This window comes from Hippocampus bargibanti, linkage group LG06 (assembly GCF_051943395.1).
Source record: "Hippocampus bargibanti isolate YZ-2025 linkage group LG06, ASM5194339v1, whole genome shotgun sequence".
NCBI lineage: Eukaryota > Metazoa > Chordata > Actinopteri > Syngnathiformes > Syngnathidae > Hippocampus > Hippocampus bargibanti.
Genome location: NC_142739.1, coordinates 15,501,278 through 15,523,325, shown reverse-complemented (window position 1 = coordinate 15,523,325; position 22,048 = coordinate 15,501,278). Strand labels below are relative to the sequence as shown.

General features: G+C 42.5%; 1 protein-coding gene across 1 annotated transcript; it reads left to right on the top strand.

Annotated features, from left to right (window-relative positions):
- Window positions 1–14,211: 14,211 nt before the first annotated feature.
- irx4a (iroquois homeobox 4a) lies at window positions 14,212–21,801 on the top strand. Its single transcript, XM_088999526.1, has 5 exons — window positions 14,212–14,602; window positions 15,263–15,514; window positions 16,251–16,357; window positions 17,614–17,924; window positions 18,740–21,801. The coding sequence occupies exons 1-5, from the start codon at window positions 14,558–14,560 to the stop codon at window positions 19,444–19,446; spliced, it is 1,422 nt and encodes a 473-aa protein (XP_088855652.1). The 5' UTR covers window positions 14,212–14,557; the 3' UTR covers window positions 19,447–21,801.
- The last annotated feature ends 247 nt before the right edge of the window (window positions 21,802–22,048 follow it).

Here is a 22,048-nt window from a genome sequence, read left to right as displayed (position 1 = left end):
GAAATAGGAAATACATTGAGAAGATTGTTGGAGATCAATATTCCATTTGGACTCCTCGAGTAGACAGGACTATGGGCAGTCTAATGTTCTGCTGGATAAGCAGAGTGGGTGTGTGCGTGTTTGTGTGTGTGTGTGTGTGTGTGTGTGTATGCGTCAATTTTGTGTGTGTGTGTGTGTGTGTGTGTGTGTGCGTGCATGTGTGTATGTGTATTGTGTGTGAGAGATAGATAGATAGATAGATAGATAGATAGATAGATAGATAGATAGATAGATAGATAGATAGATAGATAGATAGATAGATAGATAGATAGATAGATAGATAGATAGATAGATAGATAGATAGATAGATAGATAGATAGATAGATATAAAGTGAGAACGGGTGACAGAGAGAGAGAAGGAGAGAGAGAGAGATACAGAGAGAGAGAGAGAGACTGAGAGAGATACAGAGAGAGAGAGAGAGAGAGAGAGAGAGAGAGAGAGAGAGAGAGAGAGAGAGAGAGAGAGAGAGAGAGAGAGAGAGAGAGAGAGAGGCGGAGAAAGAGTGAGACAATGTTTCATTCTTATATCTAGGGCTGGAGACTGAGAACATGGTCACTATTGGAAAGACTCAGAGAAGCTTGAGGCTTCTTGTCACCTAGCAAGTCGCTCTGTGCAGCTGTCCATATCTATTAAGGTCAGCTGGGCTTTCTAAGTTGTTGAGGCCAAAAACAGAACCTGAAACAGTGCACCATAAGACATTGGTGCGCTGGAGCGTTTAAAAAAGAAAACAATCACTATTTTATCGTGTGAACAAAAAGCTGTTGGTCACGACACGAAGCAATTACAATCTGTAAGAGTCTTGCCATTCAGCAAAAAGCATGAATGATGAGGTTGATTTCACAGTAAGCGAGAGTAATGTTGATGATTTTTGGACAACTAGAGAACTGACCGAACTTTAAACTGTCACCTGCATGTGTAATGTCAATCATGCACACATTCATTCATTCATTCATTCATTCATTCATTCATTCATTCATTTTCTGAACCTCTTTATCCTCACAATGGTGGTGGAGGTGCTGAAGTCTATCCCAGCTGATTTTGGGCAGACATCCTGCACCGGTTGCCAGGCAATTGCACGACACACAGAGACGAACAACCATCTGCTTATGCACTCACACCGAGGCACAGTTTGGAATGTTCAATCAGCCTTCCATACATGTTTTTGGAACGTGGGTGGACGCCGGAGGACCCACAGAAAAGCCACACAGTGAGGCCGGAGTGGGCATCTAACTCAAGACCTCTGCAACTTGCGCTAACCACGGGTCCATCAGGCCGCCCTAACACATGCAGTCCGGATCAAAAATGTTAGACTTAAATTTCTAATTGCTGCAATGTTTTAGAATATTATGATTATTCATCATCATCATCGTCATCATCATTGTGAACATCAGGGTGATTATCATTTTCATCATTTAGTGTATGCATACATTAAATGAACAATGATAAGAATATGGAGGTATGCCCTGGAAAGGAGAGGAATGAAGATAAGTCGCAGCAAGACGGAATATATGTGTGTGAAAGAGAGGGATAGAAGTGCAAGAGGTATGCTACAGGGAGAAGAGATAAAAAAGGTGGAGGATTTTAAGTCCTTGGGTAGAACTGTCCAGGTGGTTTAGAGGTGAAGAAGCGTGTCCAGCCAGGCTGGAGCGGCTGGAGAAAAATGTCAGGTGTGATGTGTGATAGAAGGGTTTCAGCTAGGATGAAAGGAAAGTGTATAAAACGGTGGTGAGACCAGCCATGGTGTTTGGACTGGAGACAGTGCCACCGAAGAAAAGACAGGAAGCATAGCTAGATGTAGCAGAGCTGAAGATGTTGAGGTTTTCTTTGGGAGTGACCAGGTTGGATAGGATCAGGAATGAGTACATTAGAGGGACACCACATATTCGAGGCGTAGGAGATAAAGTTAGAGGCCGGACTGAGATGGTGTGGACATGCCCAGAGGAGAGAGAGTGACTAAAGTCAGAGAGGCCAGACTGAGATGATGTGGACATGCCCAGAGGAGAGATTGACTATATCGGGAGAAGGATGATGAGCCTTGAACTGCCAGGCAGGAGAACAAGAGGAAGACCGAGGAGGAGGTTCATGGATGTTGTCAAAGAGGACATGAACGTAGCTGGTGTGAGAGAAGAGGCTGCACAAAACCGGGTTAGATGGAGGGCATTGATTTGCTGTGGCGACCCCTGTATGGAAAAGCCGAAAGGAGAAGAAGAAGAATATGAATTGGATACAATAATAACTTTGCCCAGGCCTGTTCCAGCGGCATAAGAAGGTCTTCCAGCTTCAAGGCAAACAATGTATTATTGAAACCAATTCGGATTGTATTTTTTTGTCAACCTTGTTTAAAACAACACACAACAGCAAATTACAAAAAGGTTCATTTTCTGATTTTTAATTTTAATTTATGAATCAAGAAACTGCAGATGCCTAATTCCCAGTCAGCGGAGTGAGCAACACTGCCTGCTTTGCAAGTGGAGTGATGGCGTGATTCCACACGTGAAGATGTGAGACCTGTGTCTGTGAATACATTAAAATAGTGTGTGGCATTTGTTTTGAAAAATGGTGAATGTTGCGCTCTGATCCACCATAATAAAAATAACAAATTCAATAATTCAAATGAGGGTTGAATGTTGAACGTCGTGAACATTCTCACTCCTCATAACGACTCTGCATTGGTGTGGAATGGCCTGAAAGCAAAAACAAAGTATCATTTAACACCCCCCCAAGCAGTGAACAACAAGGGTCTGGCTGATGAGCTAAATACATTATTTTGCCGATTTGAAAAAGAGACCCCAATTTCCCACGTCTGCCCACTATTACCAGAAACTACCTTATCTCTGTCCTCTGTCCTACAGATCCACGAACTGGACGTGAGGCGGCTCTTCAAGCAGCAGAAGATCAAGAAAGCTGTGGGAGCTGACAGAGTGTCCTCCTCCTGCCTGAAAGTCTGCGCTGATCAGCTGGCTCCGGTGTTCACACGAATTTTCAACAGATCCTTGGAGCAGTGTGAAGTCCCATCCCTAGCTTCAAACAGTCTACCATCAGAATCAGAATCATCTTTATTGCCAAGTATGTAGAACACACAAGGAATTTGTTTCCGGTAGAACATGCTGCACTAGTATCGTCGTCAAAAAACTGCTAAGTGGCACTATACAGTTCCATTTTGGCTACTGTTGAAAAAGTTCAAAGAGTTCAAATAGTTAATGGCTTGGGGGAAGAAGCTGTTTAAATGTCTGCTGGATTTGGTGCGCATGGATCGGTAGCGCCTGCCTGAGGGGAGTAGCTGTAAAAGGTGGTGGGCAGGGTGCGGAGGGTCCAGTAGGATTTTCCGCGCCCTAGTTTGGATTCTTGCAGTGTGCAAGTCCTCGAGAGTGGGTAGGGCGGTGCCAATGATTTTTTCCGCCGTCCTAACTGTCCGTTGAAGTCGGATTTTGTCCATTTTTGTGGCGGCCCCGAACCAAACGGTGATGGAAGAAAACAGGATGGATTCGATGACAGCCGTGTAGAAATGTTGCAGCACCTCCTGTGGCAGGCCATGCTTCTTTAGCAGCCTCAGGAAGTACATTCTTTGTTGGGCCTTTTTCAGGATAGAGTTGGTATTGACCTCCCACTTCATATCCTGGGATACTGTGATTCCCAGGAACTTGAAGGTCTCAACGGTTGACATAAGGCAGTTGGATAGTGTGAGGGGTAGCTGTGGTGATGGATGTTTCCTGAAGTCCACGATCATCTCAACTGTCTTCAGCGTGTTCAGCTCCAGGTTGTGACGGCTGCACCAGAGCTCCAGCTGCTACACTTGTTGTCGGTACGCAGACTCGTCGCCGTCTTTGATGAGACCGATGACCGTGGTGTCGTCTGCGAACTTTATGAATTTGACAGCTCGGTGCGTTGAGGTGCAGTCGTTCGTGTACAGAGAGAAGAGCAATGGAGAGAGGACGAATCCCTGCGGGGCTCCAGTGCTCGTGGTTCGTGTTGTGGATGATATATTTTCCAGTCTGACCTGTTGTGTCCGTCCTGTCAGGAAGCTGAGGGTCCACTGGCAGATCGTGGGGGACACACCAAGCTGGAGAAGTTTGGGGATGAGGAGTTCTGGGATGATGGTATTGAACGCAGAGCTGTAGTCCACAAACAGGATCCTTGCGTAGGTTCCTGTGTTGTCAAGGTGGTCGAGGATGTGGTGCAGCCAAATGTTGACTGCATCCTCCACAGACCTGTTTGCCCGGTAGGCAAACTGAAGGGGATCTAGCAGAGGTCCGGTGATGTTCTTTAGGTGGTTCAGCACCAGGCGTTCAAAGGACTTCATGACCACAGACAGAGCAACAGGTCTATAGCCGTGCAATCCCGAGGGTGCTGGTTTCTTTGGAACTGGGACGATAGTAGACTGTTTGAAGCAGGATGGGACTTCACACTGCTCCAGGGATCTGTTGAAGATTTGTGTGAAGACCGGAGCCAGCTGGTCAGCGCAGACTCTCAGGCAGGAGGGGGACACTCTGTCAGATCGTGCAGCTTTCTTGATCTTCTGCTGCTTGAAGAGCCATCTAACGTCCAGTTCGTGGATCTGTAGGGCAGAGGGCGGAGATACGGTAGTTTCTGGTAATGGTGGGCAGACCAGGGAAATGGGGGTGTCCTTTTCAAATCGGCAAAAGTATGTATTTAACTCATCAGCCATACCATTGTTGTACACTGCTTGGGGGGAAGGTAAACGATAATTTGTTATTGCTTTCAGGCCATTCCACACCGATGCAGAGTCGTTAGCGGAGAACTGTTTGTTAAGCCTCTCCGCATAACTTTTCTTTGCGATGTTAATTTCCTTCGTCAGCCTGTTTCGGGCGAGTATGTAAACCGCTCGATCGCCGCTTTTAAATGCGGATTCTTTCTCTTTCCTAAGCTGTCTGAGTTTGGGAGTGAACCATGGCTTGTTGTTGTTGAATGAGCGGAAGGACTTTGTTGGTACACACATGTCCTCACAGAAACTGATGTATGATGTTACAGTGTCTGTGTATTCATCCAATGTGCCCGTTGAAGTTTCAAAGACACTCCAATCAGTGCAGTCTAAGCATTCATGTAGCGATAACTTTGCTTCATCTGTCCATGTTTTAACTGTCTTGACTACCGGTTTAACACATTTGAGTTTCTGTTTCTATGTGGGAATTAAGTGGATTAAATAGTGGTCAGAAGGACCCAATGCTGCATGCGCCACAGACCGGTATGCGCCTTTGAGTGCTGTGTAACAATGATCTAGAATGTTTTCTCCTCTGGTGAAACAGTCAATATGCTGCTTATATTTGGGAAGTTCACGGTTTAAACGTGTTTGATTAAAATCGCCCAAAATGATCAGGGGTGATTCTGGATATTTTAGTTCGAGATGGTTTACATGGTCCACTAGCGTTTGTATACACGCGTTAGCATTAGCTTGTGGCGCGATGTACACGGCAACGAGAATAAAGGAAGCGAACTCACGTGGCGAGTAGAATGGCTTGCAGTTGAGAGACAGCGATTCCAAACCAGGGCTGCAGTGTGCGTCGAGCATCGTGACATCGGTGCACCATTCTTCGTTGATGTAGAAGCATAGTCCACCGCCTTTGGATTTCCCCGATTGCTCCGTGTCACGGTCGGCCCGAAGGAGACGGAATCCGGGTAAGTGTAGCGCGGAATCCAGGTGGCGGTCACTGAGCCAAGTCTCAGTGAAGCACAGCGCAGCTGTCACGTCACTTGAGGCTCGAGGGCTGGGCTCGAGTGACGAAAAGAAAGCGGGGAGTGTGGATCCAAAATACACGGCGAGACAGATACTCGTATACAAAAGTCTTTACTGAGGCACGCATGAAAAAATGACAGCAGGATGAGGTGAGTGAGGGAGATCGGTGACAGCTGATCTGACGGCACGGAAGTAGCAGCGTAGCTTTCAGAATACTCCGACGGCGACTGTAAAGCGCGATCGGTAGATATAGTCAGAAGGCACAATCAAGGGAATGACAATCAGCTGTGGGGACCCAGGTGCGTGATGATGGGAGGGGCCGTCTCCCGGGAGCAGCGGAGGAGGTGACAGGAGGGGCGGGGCGCGCCCAGGACGGCGACGAGATGTGACAGCAGCAGAGCGGGCAAACGTTTTATTGGTCTTTGTGAGAAGCAGAAGTTCGTCCATCTTGTTTGGTAGTGAGCGTAGATTAGCGAGGTGGATCGATGGGAGCCGCGTTCGAAATCCACGCTGCTGTAGCTTGACGAGCACGCCGGCTCACTTCCCCCTCCTACGCCGACGTCTCAAAGCTCCGTACAGAGCTCCTACGCCGCTCGCGAGCAGCCCCGAAAAACCATGTAGATTTTGGTGTGTCGGTGAAAATAGTCCAAGAGTGGATTCCCCAATGCTCAGTAACTCTTCCCTCGTGTAACTGAGTCGCGTAGGATCGCAAAAAAACAATTGAAAATGACAAAACCAGGAACAATACTAGGGAGCGTGTGACCATCCGCGGCGCCATCTTGGAAGCAACCATCGTCCCAGTTCCAAAGAAACCAGCACCATCGGGATTGAATGACTATAGACCTGTTCCTCTGATGGCTGTGGTCATGAAGTCCCTTGAACACCTTGTGCTGAACTGCCTAAAGAACATGACCGGACCTCTCCCGGATCTTCTTACGTTTGCCTACCGGGCAAACAGGTCTGTGGAGGATGCAGTCAACATTTGGCTGCACCACATCCTTGAGCATCTCGACAACACAGGAACCTACGCAAGGATCCCGTTAGTGGACTACAGCTCTGCATTCAATACCATCATCCCAGAACTCCTATCCCCAAACTTCTCCAGCTTTGTGCTTCCTGACAGGACAGACACAACGGATCAGACTGGGAAAAATATAATTCACAACACGAACCACGAGCACTGGAGACCTTCAAGTTCCTGGGAATCACAGTCTCCTAGGACATGAAGTGGGAGGTCAACACCAACTCCATCCTGAGAAAGGCCCCACAGAGGATGTACTTCCTGAGGCTGCTAAAGAAGCATGGCCTGCCACAAGAAGTGCTCCAACATTTCTAGACGGCTGTCATCGAATCCATCCTGTGTTCTTCCATCACTGTTTGTTTCGGGGCTGCCACAAGAATGGACAAAATCCGACTTCAACGGACAGTTAGGACGGTGGAAAAAATCATTGGCACCGCCCCACCCACTCTTGAGGACTAGCACACTGCAAGAATCCAAACAAGGGCGAGGAAAATGCGACTGAACCCTCCCTGCCCACCACCTTTTCTAGCTACTCCCCTCAGGCAGGCCCTACCGATCCATGTGCACCAAATCCAGCAGAAATTTAAACAGCTTCTTCTCCCAAGCCATTAACTCTTTCAACAGTAACCCAAATAGACTGTATAGTGCCTCTTTGCAATTTTTTGATGATGATACTCGTGCAGCGTGTTCTACATACTTGGCAATAAAGATGATTCTGATTCTGACATTACCAAGCGTGTAAATCTCAAATATATTCACAAATCTGAAACGTATATATCACATATTTGTGTGGGGTTCGCTTTACACTAGACTTGACTTGCGCTAGACACAAACTAGACTTGCGCTGGATACAAAAACAGGTCCCATCTAGTCTGCACACACACACGGCACACACACACACACACACACACACACACACACACACGCACACACACAGGCACACACACACACACACACACACACACACATTCTAAAATGTGCAAGTTGGGTTAATCGGTGACTTGACTGTCAATAGTTAAAAATGGTTGCGCTCTGCACCCGACTGGCTGTCAATCCAAGGTGTAACTTCTCCTTCATCTCAGTCGTCTGATGGAATGGGATGCGATGGGATGGGATGGGATTTGCCTTTATTAGTCTCACAGTGGAGAAATTTACATTTCACAGCAGCAAAGTGATGAAAGGAATGAAAGTAGAAAAACAAAATACATGAGCTGCTGGAAAGGCAGCCACTCTCGCGGCGCCGTCTTGAAGAACACAAAAAAACTAATTAACAAATAATATGACAGCATAGAGACAATATGACAAATCAAAGACACAGAGAGACATTCATTCTTCAGGACTTGCTGTACCCTCTTTGTGATGACATGAAGCAGTTCTAGATGAAAGAGGAGAGGATCAAAGCGAGAAATATGAGAATATTTCTAAGATACCATGATTCTGAAGAGGACAGCCAGTAAAAAAAGGATGACTGTATGTCATCATAATTTATATAATTTATTTTTGCGCTGGTGTTCACAATATGCAGTATTGTAATGTGGTATTATTTTTGCACCATGGCTCCATGTTGCCTACATCCAGTGTGTTAAAATAGTGGGAAGAATTTCACTTGTGTTATGTTGTTCACCCACATGACATAAAGGTTGTAGATTAATGGTTTGAATGTAAGATTAGGTGCATAGTCAGAGGACTGACATGATATTGTGCAGTATAAAATAGTATAAATGTGATTTGGGGAGAGAAAAGTGTTGTACCTTTTTGTTGATGATGCCTCCTTTACCTTCAATCCCCCAACCCCCACCTCCCGCCAACCCAGAAAAAAATACACCACCACACCCCCACATCCCCAAATTGTGCACGCACACTGACACAACCATGTGTATACCTCCTCATGCTAGCTCATTAATCAATGCCGGATTATCAGGAAAGTGACACTTTCATGATTGCAACGTAGCTGGGGAACTTTCTTTAATAGGAGTTTTGTTGTAAAGCAGATGCAAATTACCGAGTTTACTTAAAAGTGCAAGCAAGCTTATTATACTGGGTACAGTACTCTAGGGGTTGTATAAAATGGAAGAAATGCATCAAGCATATAGAGGCCAAAGTAAATAGATAAATGTGGATAATTTAGAGGTTGCATGGGTGCAAAACGAGAGTAGATGAACAAACGCATAACAAACGCATAGCAAACGCGTAGCGCAAGTTTAGGAGTTTACTGATTACGGTATTTAAACAAGGCGCTCGGCATCGGGTCAAGTAGTAGACACTGAGCTGAATACAGCGTTAGTGTGACAGTTATTGTTAATGTTTAAGGCTTATCTTGTAATGTGACGTTTCTGATGTGCTCCTCGTTCATCAACAAAGTTAAGAGATTTTTTACAGTGGTTTATTGCTTCTCGTATTATTATTACAGTGAATAACATGTCCACACTTGGCGTGCTATAAACAATCCTAGAATGCCACCTCATATATTATGTGCAGTGTTAATATTGGTCTTACGGAGCCAACAGTTTGTCAGGGCTGCAAGACAAGACACACAAGTGCTGCATGTCATCTCATTCTTACATAAATATGACCAGCCCATATCATAATAACTCAAAATCAACAATCTTCGCAATGTTCTGATCATCTTGAATATATATTTTAAAATCACCATCCTAGACATGACACAGAAATGGGTAAAGCGCATGGAGTGGTCACACGTGGACGCAAATGATCGGTGTGGAAGGTGGTCTCCACATCATAAATCTGTGATCGCCACGTACAACTTTTCATTATCCAAATGTGGAGGTCTGCTGGTACTTTCCTCAAAAAGCAGAGTACCATACTTTGTACTGTTTGACCTCCCATATGGAGTTGTGATGATCAGTTTACTTTTCCACCATTTTAAACACTCCCTCAGTGATTTTAAATGGAATGAGAGGAGCAGCTTTGACTGTTGGTGAAAAATATTGGCCGTGATCACACTCATCATAGCACAAAAAAAGCTGTATGCGGAGGAAAAAAATACAAAATGTCAGTCAGTGCAGATTTATACATGTTGCACCCCTTATTGGACATGAAATAGAGCCCTTTCGTATGTCTCTAGGCCAGGGGTCGGGAACCTTTTTGACGAAGAGAGCCATAAAAGTAAAATATTTAGAAATGTTCTTCAGCGAGAGCCACGCGCGCGCGCACACACACACACACACACACACACACACACACACACACACACGGGCGCGCCCGCGCGCCCATACAAACGCGCGCGTGCGCACAAACACACGCAAACACGCGTGGCCACTTTTCAACAAAATATCAGAATGTATTATTTAAAATAACTTTGTGATAGTACTCACCGTTAACATCAATGGTTTTCCGTTCATCGTGATTAGTAAAAATCCAGGCAAACGATCGGAATGAAATTCAACTTGCCGGTTCAGAGGCGAAGTTACTGCTACATAGCCTGCACACGTTCATAAGCTTCCACACTTGCTGTCTGCAATATACTTCTCCCAGAAGTATGTTGATGCTAACGTTAACATGGGGCTTGTTAAAATGTCACTTACATTCGACTGTTTCATCGATGGTGTTGTTTCATTGGAAATTAGAATCAGAACATTTTCTCTCCTCAAAGGCTAATGCTCCGGTGCATTCACCTGAAGTGCACTCGTGGAGCTCATTTAAAGGGGCGTTTACCTGTTTCGACTGACGGCCAGTGTCATCCAATCAAAATTGCGCTTTCCGCCAACTGCTGCCCCAACGGGAAATCAACGGCGAAAAAAACGAGAATATGTATGTATTTAGTTTTACCGGCGAGCCATATGCAATCATCAAAAGAGCCATATATGGCTCGCGAGCCATAGGTTCCCAAACCCTGCTCTAGGCCGTCCTAGGAATGTCTCGAGACACCCCTGGCAGCGCTGGAAGTGGCTGTGAGTAGAGATCTTGACCACTCTCCTAAGGGTGCTGAGTGTTCTCAAGACAGAAAACTGATATAAATAGATTGACAGTTTGGCCAGAGAACAACTTAATAACGTTCAACAATTAACTATTTGTGTCTTTAAAGATGTTCAATCTTGAAGGAATTGGCGACTGACCAGCTTTCAAGAATGGAATTGGTTCAATTTCCATGTCCAATAAATTCCATCATTAACCTGTAACTATGATGACAATGACTTAAAAATAGAGATGACAAGATAACTGGATTATCATTTAATATAATGGCATTAGCATGTAATTAATATAGTTTATATATAGTATTTTCATGTATGGCTTACAATGAGTTAATATAAAAAGGAAGGGAAATCAATCAAGTTTGTCGCTTTTTAATGGACTCTCACATTATGCCCGCACTGTGTCCAAACATGGAGTATGCCTCACCCTCCACATCTGTTAAAGAAAAAAAAGAAGCAACTGTTTTAATCTTTAAACGCTAAACAAGTTTGAACTCCTGCTGTCGCCTTCATTTTCTATCTTAAAGCATATACTCAAGTGCCTAAATATTTCATGACCAGCACCCGATAACACCGGGTAAGGCTGTGGATAATCAAAAGGTAGGTCATACACAACGGGTTTACGGTTTTTATCTATGCCATATTGTCAGTGTGTTTAATACATTTTCCTGTATCCAGACTAATTCCGTAGCTATACAAGAGCAAAGGTCCTTGCTGGGTTGCTTCCTTAACTGCTCTGACATCACCCGAGTTCTCGCGCAAATCCTGAAAAATCAGCGTCTTGACAATGATTGCTCTCAAAGAAAGAAAGATTGTGTGTGTGTGTGTGTGTGTGTGTGTGTGTGTGTGTGTGTGTGTGTGTGTGTGTGTGTGCGTGTGTGCGTGCATGCGTGCGTGCGTGTGTGTGTGTGTGTGTGTGTGTGTGTGTGTGTGTGTGTGTGTGTGTGTGCGTGTGTGTGTGTGTGTGTGTGTGTGTGTGTGTGTGTGTGTGTGTGTGTGTGTGTGTGTGTGTGTGTGTGTGTGTGTGTGTGTGTGTGTGTGTGTGTGTGTGTGTGTGTGTGTGTGTGCGTGCGTGCGTGTGTGAGTGCGTGTGTTTGTGTGGTTGAATGGTTCATGGTTGTCCAGGGAAAGGTGGCCGAATGTAAATTAAAAAGCACTGCCTGATCCCATTTGACCCCGCTGACCTCTCCCGTTCACCGGCTTAATGCGACCATTTGCTTTGAGGTACACACCCCACATAATTCAATTTGTCATAGTAAATGAGAGTGCACACATTTCATAAAGGCCACACTCTCACACACCAAATCTTAACAAGAATACCAACAAATAAATAAATACATAAAGAAATATATAAAGAAAAGAAAATACCTAAATTAGCTCTGTAAAAAAACATGCCATACGAACGTCTCACTGAAGCTTTATTACTACTTTCTTCTGTAAATGAAAGTGAGCAATTATTGCAAGGTGCCTGTATCATATTATTATGATGGCCTCGGTCCCGTAGATAGTCATCAATCTCCCTCAAACGAGTTGTCACCGGTAGGCAGAGATCCAGCTGGAGAGTCCTGGCGAAGGAGAGGAGGTGGAGTAGAGAGGTGGGCTTCGGGTAATGGGTGAGGGGTGAGGGTACATCATCATTAATTTGAGGAGTGACCCTGGGGGCTTTTCACATGTCTCAACCTGGGACTCTCCAAGCAAACAGTGTGTGAAAGGGATAAAATAACTTTATTTTTGGGGTGTGAACCAATGCAATAATGGCATGGTTGTGATGGGCTAAAATGAGTGAGATTGATACATCGATAGATCAATAGAACAATTGATTGATAAATAGAGCGATCGACAGACAGACAGACAGACAGACAGACAGACAGACAGACAGACAGACAGACAGACAGACAGAGACAAACAGACAGACAGACAGGCAGACAGATAGAGAGAGAGAGATAGGTAGATAGCAGTGACGTGCGGTGAGGTTCACGGCTGGTGAGGCACTGACATCATCACAGTCAGATTTACAAACATATGAACTCTACAGAGGAGCTTATTCACCATTTGATTGGCAACAGTTAACGTGTTTTGCTTAAAATGTCATGTCCGCATTCTTTATATACTAAATTATAGCATGAAAAATAATTAAAAAAACGTTATTATTGTGTTACCTTTACTTATAAATGAAGTCCATGCGCCGCTCCTTCTGAAGAAAGGCATCTATACCTTTTTTTGTAGAAGCCTTCCTTATCTTTCTTCAGTTTTAAAAGTCTCTCTATTTCTTTCAATTTAGATATGTAATCCTCCATTCTGAAAATAAAGCCAAGCAACACGAAAAAAATGACTGGATGGTTGCACTTAACTTGCTAACTGTTTACTGTAGCTTGCTCTCACTAATTCTATTATTCTGCAGCCGAGGAGGCGCAAGACGAATCTCTGTAATCACCAGCGCCCCCTGTCATGAGGCAGGAGAACTGTGTGCCTCACCTATGCACACAGTTTTGATAAAAAATAAAATAAAATAAAATAAACACTGTAGTTCAGTGTTTATAATGTACAGTGACTGTACATTATATACACCAGTTAACTGTAGAAATTTAGTTCATATACTAAAAGTGTTTGAACACTTTAATAGCGATATGCAGAGGGACAGCAATGCGGTCTCACTGCAGAGCAAGCCAGCAGCCAGTTAGCATAGTGATTGCGCAATCCATGGTGAGGCTCAGCCGGCTGCTGCCTCACCACTCGTCTCCACTTAGTATTTGAACGGTAAATGTGAAAAATCAGCGATTTTGAAAACAAAAATAACGGTGAAGTTAAATGGAAAAGAACGTTAAAGTACAAATCACTAAATGATTATAACTGTTTAATTTATTTTATCATTTGAAATTTCCATGATGACAGGTGAGGCACAGACTCACCTGCCTCCCCTGCCTGCACGTCACTGGTAGATAGATAGATAGATAGATAGATAGATAGATAGATAGATAGATAGATAGATAGATAGATAGATAGATAGATAGATAGATAGATAGATAGATAGATAGATAGATAGATAGATAGATAGATAGATAGATAGACAGGCAGACAGACAGGCAGGCAGGCAGGCATGTAGGTAGATAGATAGATAGATAGATAGATAGATAGATAGATAGATAGATAGATAGATAGATAGATAGATAGATAGATAGATAGATAGATAGATAGATAGATAGATAGATAGATAGATAGATAGATAGATAGATGGGAGACAGTTTTTTTGTTAGTTTTTTTAGTAATACTGTAATAATGTGTGTACTGCAATAATGAGGCAGAGTGCACGCATGGAATCATGCACTCTGGGAATTGACTTGACAATTAATTAAAATACACTTATGTTAGTTTTTAGAGACATTTAAGCAACATTTTTCATTTCTGTGCCCCCTGCACAACGAAAATGAATAATAAGTTACAGACGGATAATTTTTAGAGTGACAAACTTGTGACGTCAGAGCCCATGCCTCTTAAAACAACCTGCTTCTGCTGCTGACGTCTTTTATACAACTTTTTTTACAACGCAAAAATACACATGGAGCACAAAAGTTGCCGTTCTGGAAAACGATAGCCTTATTCTGTTGATTTGTAATGTATTTATCCGATATATGTGTCTTCATTAAAAAACGCGAAGCGTTCTGGATTTCTGTATTTTATTTATTTATTTTTCTTTGAAAGGTGCTCGAGTGGAGGGGCATTTTACACAAATTAAACATGCTACTGTGCTTCGCCATATAAGCATCCAAGAAGACTGCTTTCCAATCAATTGGGAGAGTCAAGCAGTGGCAGCCTGCGCGACAGTGGAGAACTTCAGTCTCGCTTTATTTCTGGATATTGGGGACCTCTCTACCATGTCATATCCACAATTTGGATATCCATATTCGCCTGCTTCACAAGTAAGCTCATTCCACTTGTTTTCATAATTTGGCTATAACCGGAGCAATTGTTAATCTCGCCGATTTGTGTGTGTGTGTGTGTGTGTGTGTGTGTGTGTTTTTTCTTGGGTCAAAAATCAGACACGCGCTGCGGGTGGGATCGGCTATTTATCTGTACTAATTTGGCACGTGCAAAGGTAGAAAACCGAGAGGAGAAGAAAGCGAAAGATCCAGCGTGGTCTTCACTAATTTTGAACTGACATACTTACCTTTAACGACAATACACGCGACAACTTCTGTCCAAACCGCGTTCTAAGCGGCATTTTTTTTTTTATTCAAATGGCATGCGAACAAACAAAGTAATTATATGTGTTGGCTGTATGCCATTGGCAGGCGATGTCCCCTGTACGTACTTCTCTTGCGTTACATTCGTTTTGCAGGTAAAATACGCAATTTATGTCAACGTACAGTGTATCGGCAACTTTTAAATAATCCTTTTTTTTTTTTTGTTTCTTTTAAGTTTGTCGATTGCGCGGGGTATGCTCTTAATTAACGAGGTATTCAATCCAGAAATATGTGTTTTTTTAAGCAGACCCCTGCTTCTTATGCATGAGCTGAAACTTTGTCGCCGCACAATATGTGCTTTTATTTTCCAATTACGTTTTCTTTCTCTTTGCGCAGTTGCTAATGACAAGCAACTCTCTGACCACTTGCTGCGAGTCAACCGGCAGATCCATCGCTGACTCCGCAGTGGCTGCGTCCGGCCAGACGCCCGTCTACTGCCCCGTGTATGAGAGCCGGCTGCTGGCGACCGCCAGGCATGAGCTCAGCTCGGCCGCCGCGCTGGGCATGTACGGGAGTCCCTACACGGGCACTCAAGGATACGGCAACTACGTTACATATGGAACGGACGCCTCCGCTTTCTACTCGCTGGTGAGCGCTTTCGATTTTTTGGCACTGATAAATAGACCCCGCAGTCGCACCACTCTGTTTAACAAAAGCTGCAGCTGTCTCCATGCTGTGCTCATGTTGCATTTGACCACTAACCAAATTGGCATTCAGTAAACTTAGTTTGCTAATGGATAAATATATATATTTTTGTAAGACTGCTTTTAATTTTCAACTGCCTTTAATTAACTTAATAGAAACTCACATTGTCAACTTTTGCGAAAGCTACAAGTTATCCGTTTTTGGGGGAATCAGAAAGACATGCAGAGGCACGTATGGCTTTTTCAGATCAAGGAGTGGGGGAAAAGAAACTGTTTGAAAAAATAAAATATGCTGTGTTTGAATAAACTTGCACAGACAAAATAATACTACTGAATTGTCTGGGTATTTATACTCATGTAAACCGGTTTGTTTGTTTTTTTCTCTGTGTGGTAAAGCATGTGACTTTCTTGGAATTTTGAATGATAAAAACAGCACTTAACTGTTTTAAATGCACTTATATTGTTAGATTACAATCAGAAAACTACTCAGCGTTCAGCTCTATTTTCATAAAGAAAACAATAACAAAACAAAAACATAGTAGTTCAACAATTACAGGTGTAAACAGCTTTAGTGAACTGTTGTTGTTTCATAATGATTGGTGGGGGTGGGAGGCGGAATCTCAAGTGTATAACTAACTATACATGTTCCTCCTCTCAAGCCAAATATTATTTTGTTCCAGGGTACATTTGATACAAAGGATGCCACGGCCTCTGCACATGCAGGACTAACTCAAGCGACAGCCTACTATCCCTATGATCCAACTTTGGGACAGTATCAGTATGACAGGTAATCTGTCTCGATATGACCAGACTAAACTGGCAATAATTTGTGACCTTTATTTTGATTGTATGTTTGCTTATTTACAGTAGGAAGCATGTACAAGCTGTGAATACATGACCTAATTCTGTAGATATTTAGCAGTTTCATTGTGTTGGAAAACTCAGACAAAAACTTTGGAAATGACTTGAAACATGTGAAAATTTAATTTGTGTACAACAAGTGTTGCCCCCTTCAGGTTTTAGGTTCTACAAGAGTGTAATGGGGCAAATTGAAAATAATTGAAGTTTGTGGGGTGATAAAATATAGCACCTGGATGTCAACACGTATTGTCTTTTCTGTATCAGCACGACGTTCAAGAAAAACACTTGATTAAGATTTTCTTATGCATTGATTAGACATAAAAACATGAATCCATAAATACACGTTATTGCTTCACGTGGCCATGCATTTTGCTTACATTTCACAAAATCCAAAGCAAGCCATGTAAGTCTCAATAAAAGGGCCGCGTTGTGTTACGTAAGGAAGATCCGGCACATAGATGAACAAGGAGGCCTACAGCAATTCCACTTAATCTGTCTGTCTTTTACTGGAACATTCATCATTACATCCCATAAAGACATTTCACAGTCTGTGTTATTTGCTGGGGAACCAAATGCAATGAGGAAAGGTGCGGCGCTCTTGTTTTGATTCCCTTAGCAGTGCTTGACCCTCACTAAGCTATGCAAAGCAATACGGCCCCCGAAAACGCTCCCTCGAGAGGGCTTTTACAGCTCTATGCTGACTGACGATCAACACTGTGCATTTTAAATGTAGGAATGTATTTGTGGTAATATGAAGTAATCCAGAGAAACTAAATTATCAAAGTACAGCATTTCTTTTTTTTCCCGTGTATGAATGTATTTATTCTCTTATTTATTTATGTATTCAAAATGTTATGAATGATGCACACTGAATATTTGATGTGGTTACTGTTCTTTCAGGCCCTGATTGGATGTATGTTGTTTTATAAAACTAATTACATCTCGTTCTCATCTTTTCTGCAATAAGCTATCCTGAGTAAAGTCTACGTTCTTTCAAATTATTGGCCATTTATAGAATCAATTCAATCAGTCAATTCAAGGAAGTAGAGCGAGTACACAGTTGTATTTGAAGAAACAGCTGGAGAAGATTGCTCTTCACGTTAGGGTAAAAGTCTGCAGAATCAAATACATTACAAGTAGATTATCTCATTGCCAATGTTTATGTGTTCTTCTCACGAGCAGATATGGTTCCATGGATGGAGGTCCTCGGCGTAAGAACGCCACTCGCGAGACAACGAGCACCCTGAAGGCTTGGCTGCAGGAACACAGAAAGAACCCTTATCCGACCAAAGGTGAAAAGATCATGCTGGCCATCATCACCAAGATGACCCTGACACAGGTGTCCACCTGGTTTGCCAACGCCAGGAGGAGGCTCAAGAAGGAGAACAAAATGACATGGCCACCCAGAAACAAGGGCTCAGAGGAAAAGCGATATGAAGAGGATGACGACTGTTCCCAGGAGGATCAGACAAAAAACGAAAGTCATGAAAATGGTCAGTGTCACGACAGCCGAAGTGGCTCAGTAGTTTTTCAAAACGTTTTGGCAAAATAGAACAAGGCATTGATGGGTCGTGCCTATGATGATGTATAGGTATTTATTCCGCTTGAAAATATCAGTGAGTTTAGTCTTGATCGGTTTCTTTTTGTATTGAATTATTTTATTGTAGAAAAAAACAACAACAACAAATGCGTAATGTCATCTCATTTTATAATGTAAAAGTAATTTTGAACATAAGTTATATTTTTGTGGAGTAATGATTGTAAAACAATATCCATGGAATAGCTAATAATGTAAAAAAAATCTGAGAATAGTCATGAAAGAAGTCATTCAATAATAGATTTTTAAACACATAGTAATAATAATAATAATGAGAGCTTTGAAAGGCGCTTGAAAAAAAAGTATAATATAATAATAATAATAATTTCATTTACATTTCATTTACATGTGCCTTTCAAAACTCTCAAGGACATGTTAAATTAAGCAATGAATATATAATCACCAAATATTTTTAAAACACATTGTGTTATCCTATTAAACCGAAAGTGCTAACACACACGATTGTATTTATTAATATTGATCAGGCCCGATTTATGTGATTGCCACTGCAATGAAAGATTTTTTTACATGCTGAACAGAACACTTATTTTCATTTGCTTCGAAAAGTGCATTTTAGCAATGATATTAGAATCCACTATTTCTGTACTTCTATCGTTCTGAATGGACTAGAGAGTGGCTGATGCTGTTCTCAGATATGTTGTTCATATCCTTCATGCATTGACTGTTTGCATTCTTTTTTTTGTCTCCCAGAGAGTCGAGGTCAATCCAATAAAGATCTTCAGCTGAGCGACCTGGAAGATTTTGACACTCTGGAGTCAGAGAGTTCGGAGTGTGAGTTAAAGCACAGATATCACATGAACCCTCACATGACGACGTCCGGTGACTGCCCCACTGAGCATCTCATCAAAGGTGCGTCAATGAAAATTTCTGGGCCGATTGCAATCGGAGGGGAACAGGACTTGAGTAAGAGTTGTCTAAAAACAAACCATGAGGAGTTTCAGGCGGAGAGCAGAGTGCAGCCAAAGACATGTTACAGTCAACAGCCCCAGCACCACATATTAGACGGCAAACCCCGGATTTGGTCTTTGGCCCAGACGGCGACCTCCTTGGTCCAGACTGATTACCCTTCATGTATGGTGAGGTGTCAAGTACCCCACTCCTCCTCCCTCAGCCCACCATCTGTCACTACCTCACCCGCCTCGGGCCTGGACCACAGGCAGGACTCGCCCGTCACCACACTGAGAAACTGGGTGGATGGGGTCTTCCATGATCCTTTGTTCAGGCACAGCACTTTGAGCCAGGCCCTGACACACACCACTGTATCCTGGAGCAGCAACACCACTAAAGGATCCATCTTGGAAGCGGAAAAAAGTCTGGGGGTTCTGCAGCATGACCAGGACTCATCCAAAGACAATCCCATCAGTTTCAAAACTATTAACAAACTCTTCTGTTCGTAAAAACACCAAAATGAAATGATTTATTAAAAAAAAAAGATGGGGAAAAAATACTGGGATAGAAGCTACACGCCACCCTTTTTTTGCCGGTACGTTCTTGAACCTGAGTGAACTATTTCAATTGATTCAGATTTTTTTTTCAAAAGCACACACACAAATTTTTTAATTGTATATGTTTACATCTTGGGCAAATACATTGAGGTTTATGGTATTTATTATTTATTTTACTTCCGTCTGTACGCATGCATATATAATTAAAATAAATTGGAGGATCACTATTAAATAAAAATGACAAAAGTCTCACAGATGCACAGCTTTTCAAAAGTTGGATGACTGAAAATTATTCACTAAAAATAATAATAAAAAAAAACAGACAGTTCAGAAATGGTGCATTTCATTCACAATTTGTGACCACGGTTTCTAAAGAAGTGTGACTTGATTTATTGCAGATTTTTTTTATGTTAAATATACTGAATTGAAGTCAACCATTTCATTTTAACAAAACAACAATAGGCACAAAGGTCTCCTGAAAACGTTTCATTTTAGAAGCAAGACAGTCCACTATCGAAGCCCTGCCTCATTAATTCCATCTAAACAGGCTGTAATTGGGATGTAGGTGGACATATTTCATGGCACCTCATTGATTTCATCTCTCATCTCTGTATATCTGATATTCCCCACTCTCAACCTTGTCCATGATGCAGCTGTCAAACCGCTAAGTTATTCACCATGCGTCCATTAATGGGTTCAGAAAAGAAGCCCCAATGAGATCATTTGAAGTTTTCCCTGTTGACATGGGCTCCTCATTTTCCATAGGACAACATCCAGGAAACAAAGGTCTGGATGTGTGGAAAGAAAGTCAAAGGGAAGCACTCATGTTGTCTAAAAGTGAAAAGGGCAAAGGAACTCGAATTAGTTGTTGTAGATAAAAGGGCAAATAGAGGAAAAAGAGTCAAGGGTACTTGACAGTAATGGCGAAAGTGGAGATCTCATGGGACTCTGTCCTCGAAGAGCAAGGAAAAGAGGGAGGAGCGCCTTTGGAGATGAATTTTAATGGAGAAAAAGAATCGAGGACTGCCCCCTCCCTCCTGCAAAGAAACAAATGATTTCTTACATTACAGTTTATGAACATATTAATTTCTATAACGCTGTAACACAGCATTTTAAGAACAAAGTTGATTTATGACAAGAGAATCACCTCCGATGTGTCCGATATGTAGGGTTAATTGGTTCTTAATTAATTATTATAGGAAGCATTGGTTGCCTGATAAGACAAGCCTGCCACAGTGTTTGATTAATTTAGCATGAAGGTACATTTTATTAGACTTGCAATATGGCCCATTTTAATTGACTGAATAAGAAATGGGTGAATAGAGAAAAGGAGAGGGAGTGTTGAGCTAAATCATTCAGCCGTGTCAAATGCGAAAACACAGAGGGAGCGTGATGGTAAATTAACAGGTCCCTTTTACATAGTGACCATATAAAACTGTAATCAGCGACGCGTTACTTTTCATTAAACAGCTTTGACAGAAGCATATTGGGAGGTGGGTCTAAGGTCCAAATAAACTGAAAGAAGGAGTCATAAGATAATTCCTTAAGCTCCATTAACAACTCTTAGCCGCAGGAAATGGGCTCCCTTGAAAACATCTCAAAATCTAAAAGCTTTATCGACCCGGCAAACCCCAGATGATGGTGTTGTTTTCCCCAGCACCCCAATATCTCTCTCTCTCTCTCTCTCTCTCTCTCTCTCTCTCTCTCTCTCTCTCTCTCTCTCTCTCTCTCTCTCTCTCTCTCTCTCTCTCTCTCTCTCTCTCTCTCTCTCCCGTTTCTTATACTCACAATCTTTAAGGGAAAAAATATCCAAGTGGAGTAATAGACTTTGACACAATACATTACATGGGGATTGAGAAAAGTGGCAAAGAAAGGGCACTCTCAAATGCCTTTTAAACGCTACCAATTAGAGGTTTAAAACGTGAATAATACGTCCGCTTTTGGCATATGGCTGACTGAGCGAGTTGATCCAAAGGCCTAATAACAAGCTCAAGTTCACTCTTGGTGTACAATGTGTGCTAATCTCTTGCAACATGATAATACTTATAGATAATGCTCTTTGAAGTAATGATATCCTCTAAATGTTTTTCCCCACAAACTCTTTGAAAAAAGTGATTTGTCAAAAAACACATACCTTCATACACATTGATTATATGGGTCCACAAAAGGTGAGCGCAACACAGAAAATCAGTAGCCTGGAGTATCCCCAGAGAGGCACAGTCTGGGTCAGGTTAATGCCACTGTGACCCTGAGCCATAAATATATTTACACACCATTACACATCAATGTACAAAGTCTCTGTGCCCCGCCCCCCCCCCCCCCCCCCCCACACACACAAGGATTGTCTTAGACTCACAAGGTTTGATTGCATATTTAATCTAGAGGATGACAAACATTAATAAAGTGATGTGATTGAATGAAAAGATGAAGCAGGCGGATGAGGTGCTGTGAAGGGAGAACACAGACATACGCCACATAATCAGATCAATGGCCTGTCCGCCCCTTCTCAAGAATCACAAGGAAAGTGTTTTTTGCACTGTTTTGAGTATTATAA

Excerpts from the sequence above, each read along its gene's own strand:
- irx4a (XM_088999526.1), top strand. The coding sequence starts at position 14,558 with ATGTCATATCCACAATTTGGATATCCATATTCGCCTGCTTCACAA. Across the intron at positions 15,515-16,250 it reads CCTCCGCTTTCTACTCGCTG|GGTACATTTGATACAAAGGA; the intron begins GTGAGCGCTTTC and ends ATTTTGTTCCAG. Across the intron at positions 16,358-17,613 it reads GGACAGTATCAGTATGACAG|ATATGGTTCCATGGATGGAG; the intron begins GTAATCTGTCTC and ends TCTCACGAGCAG.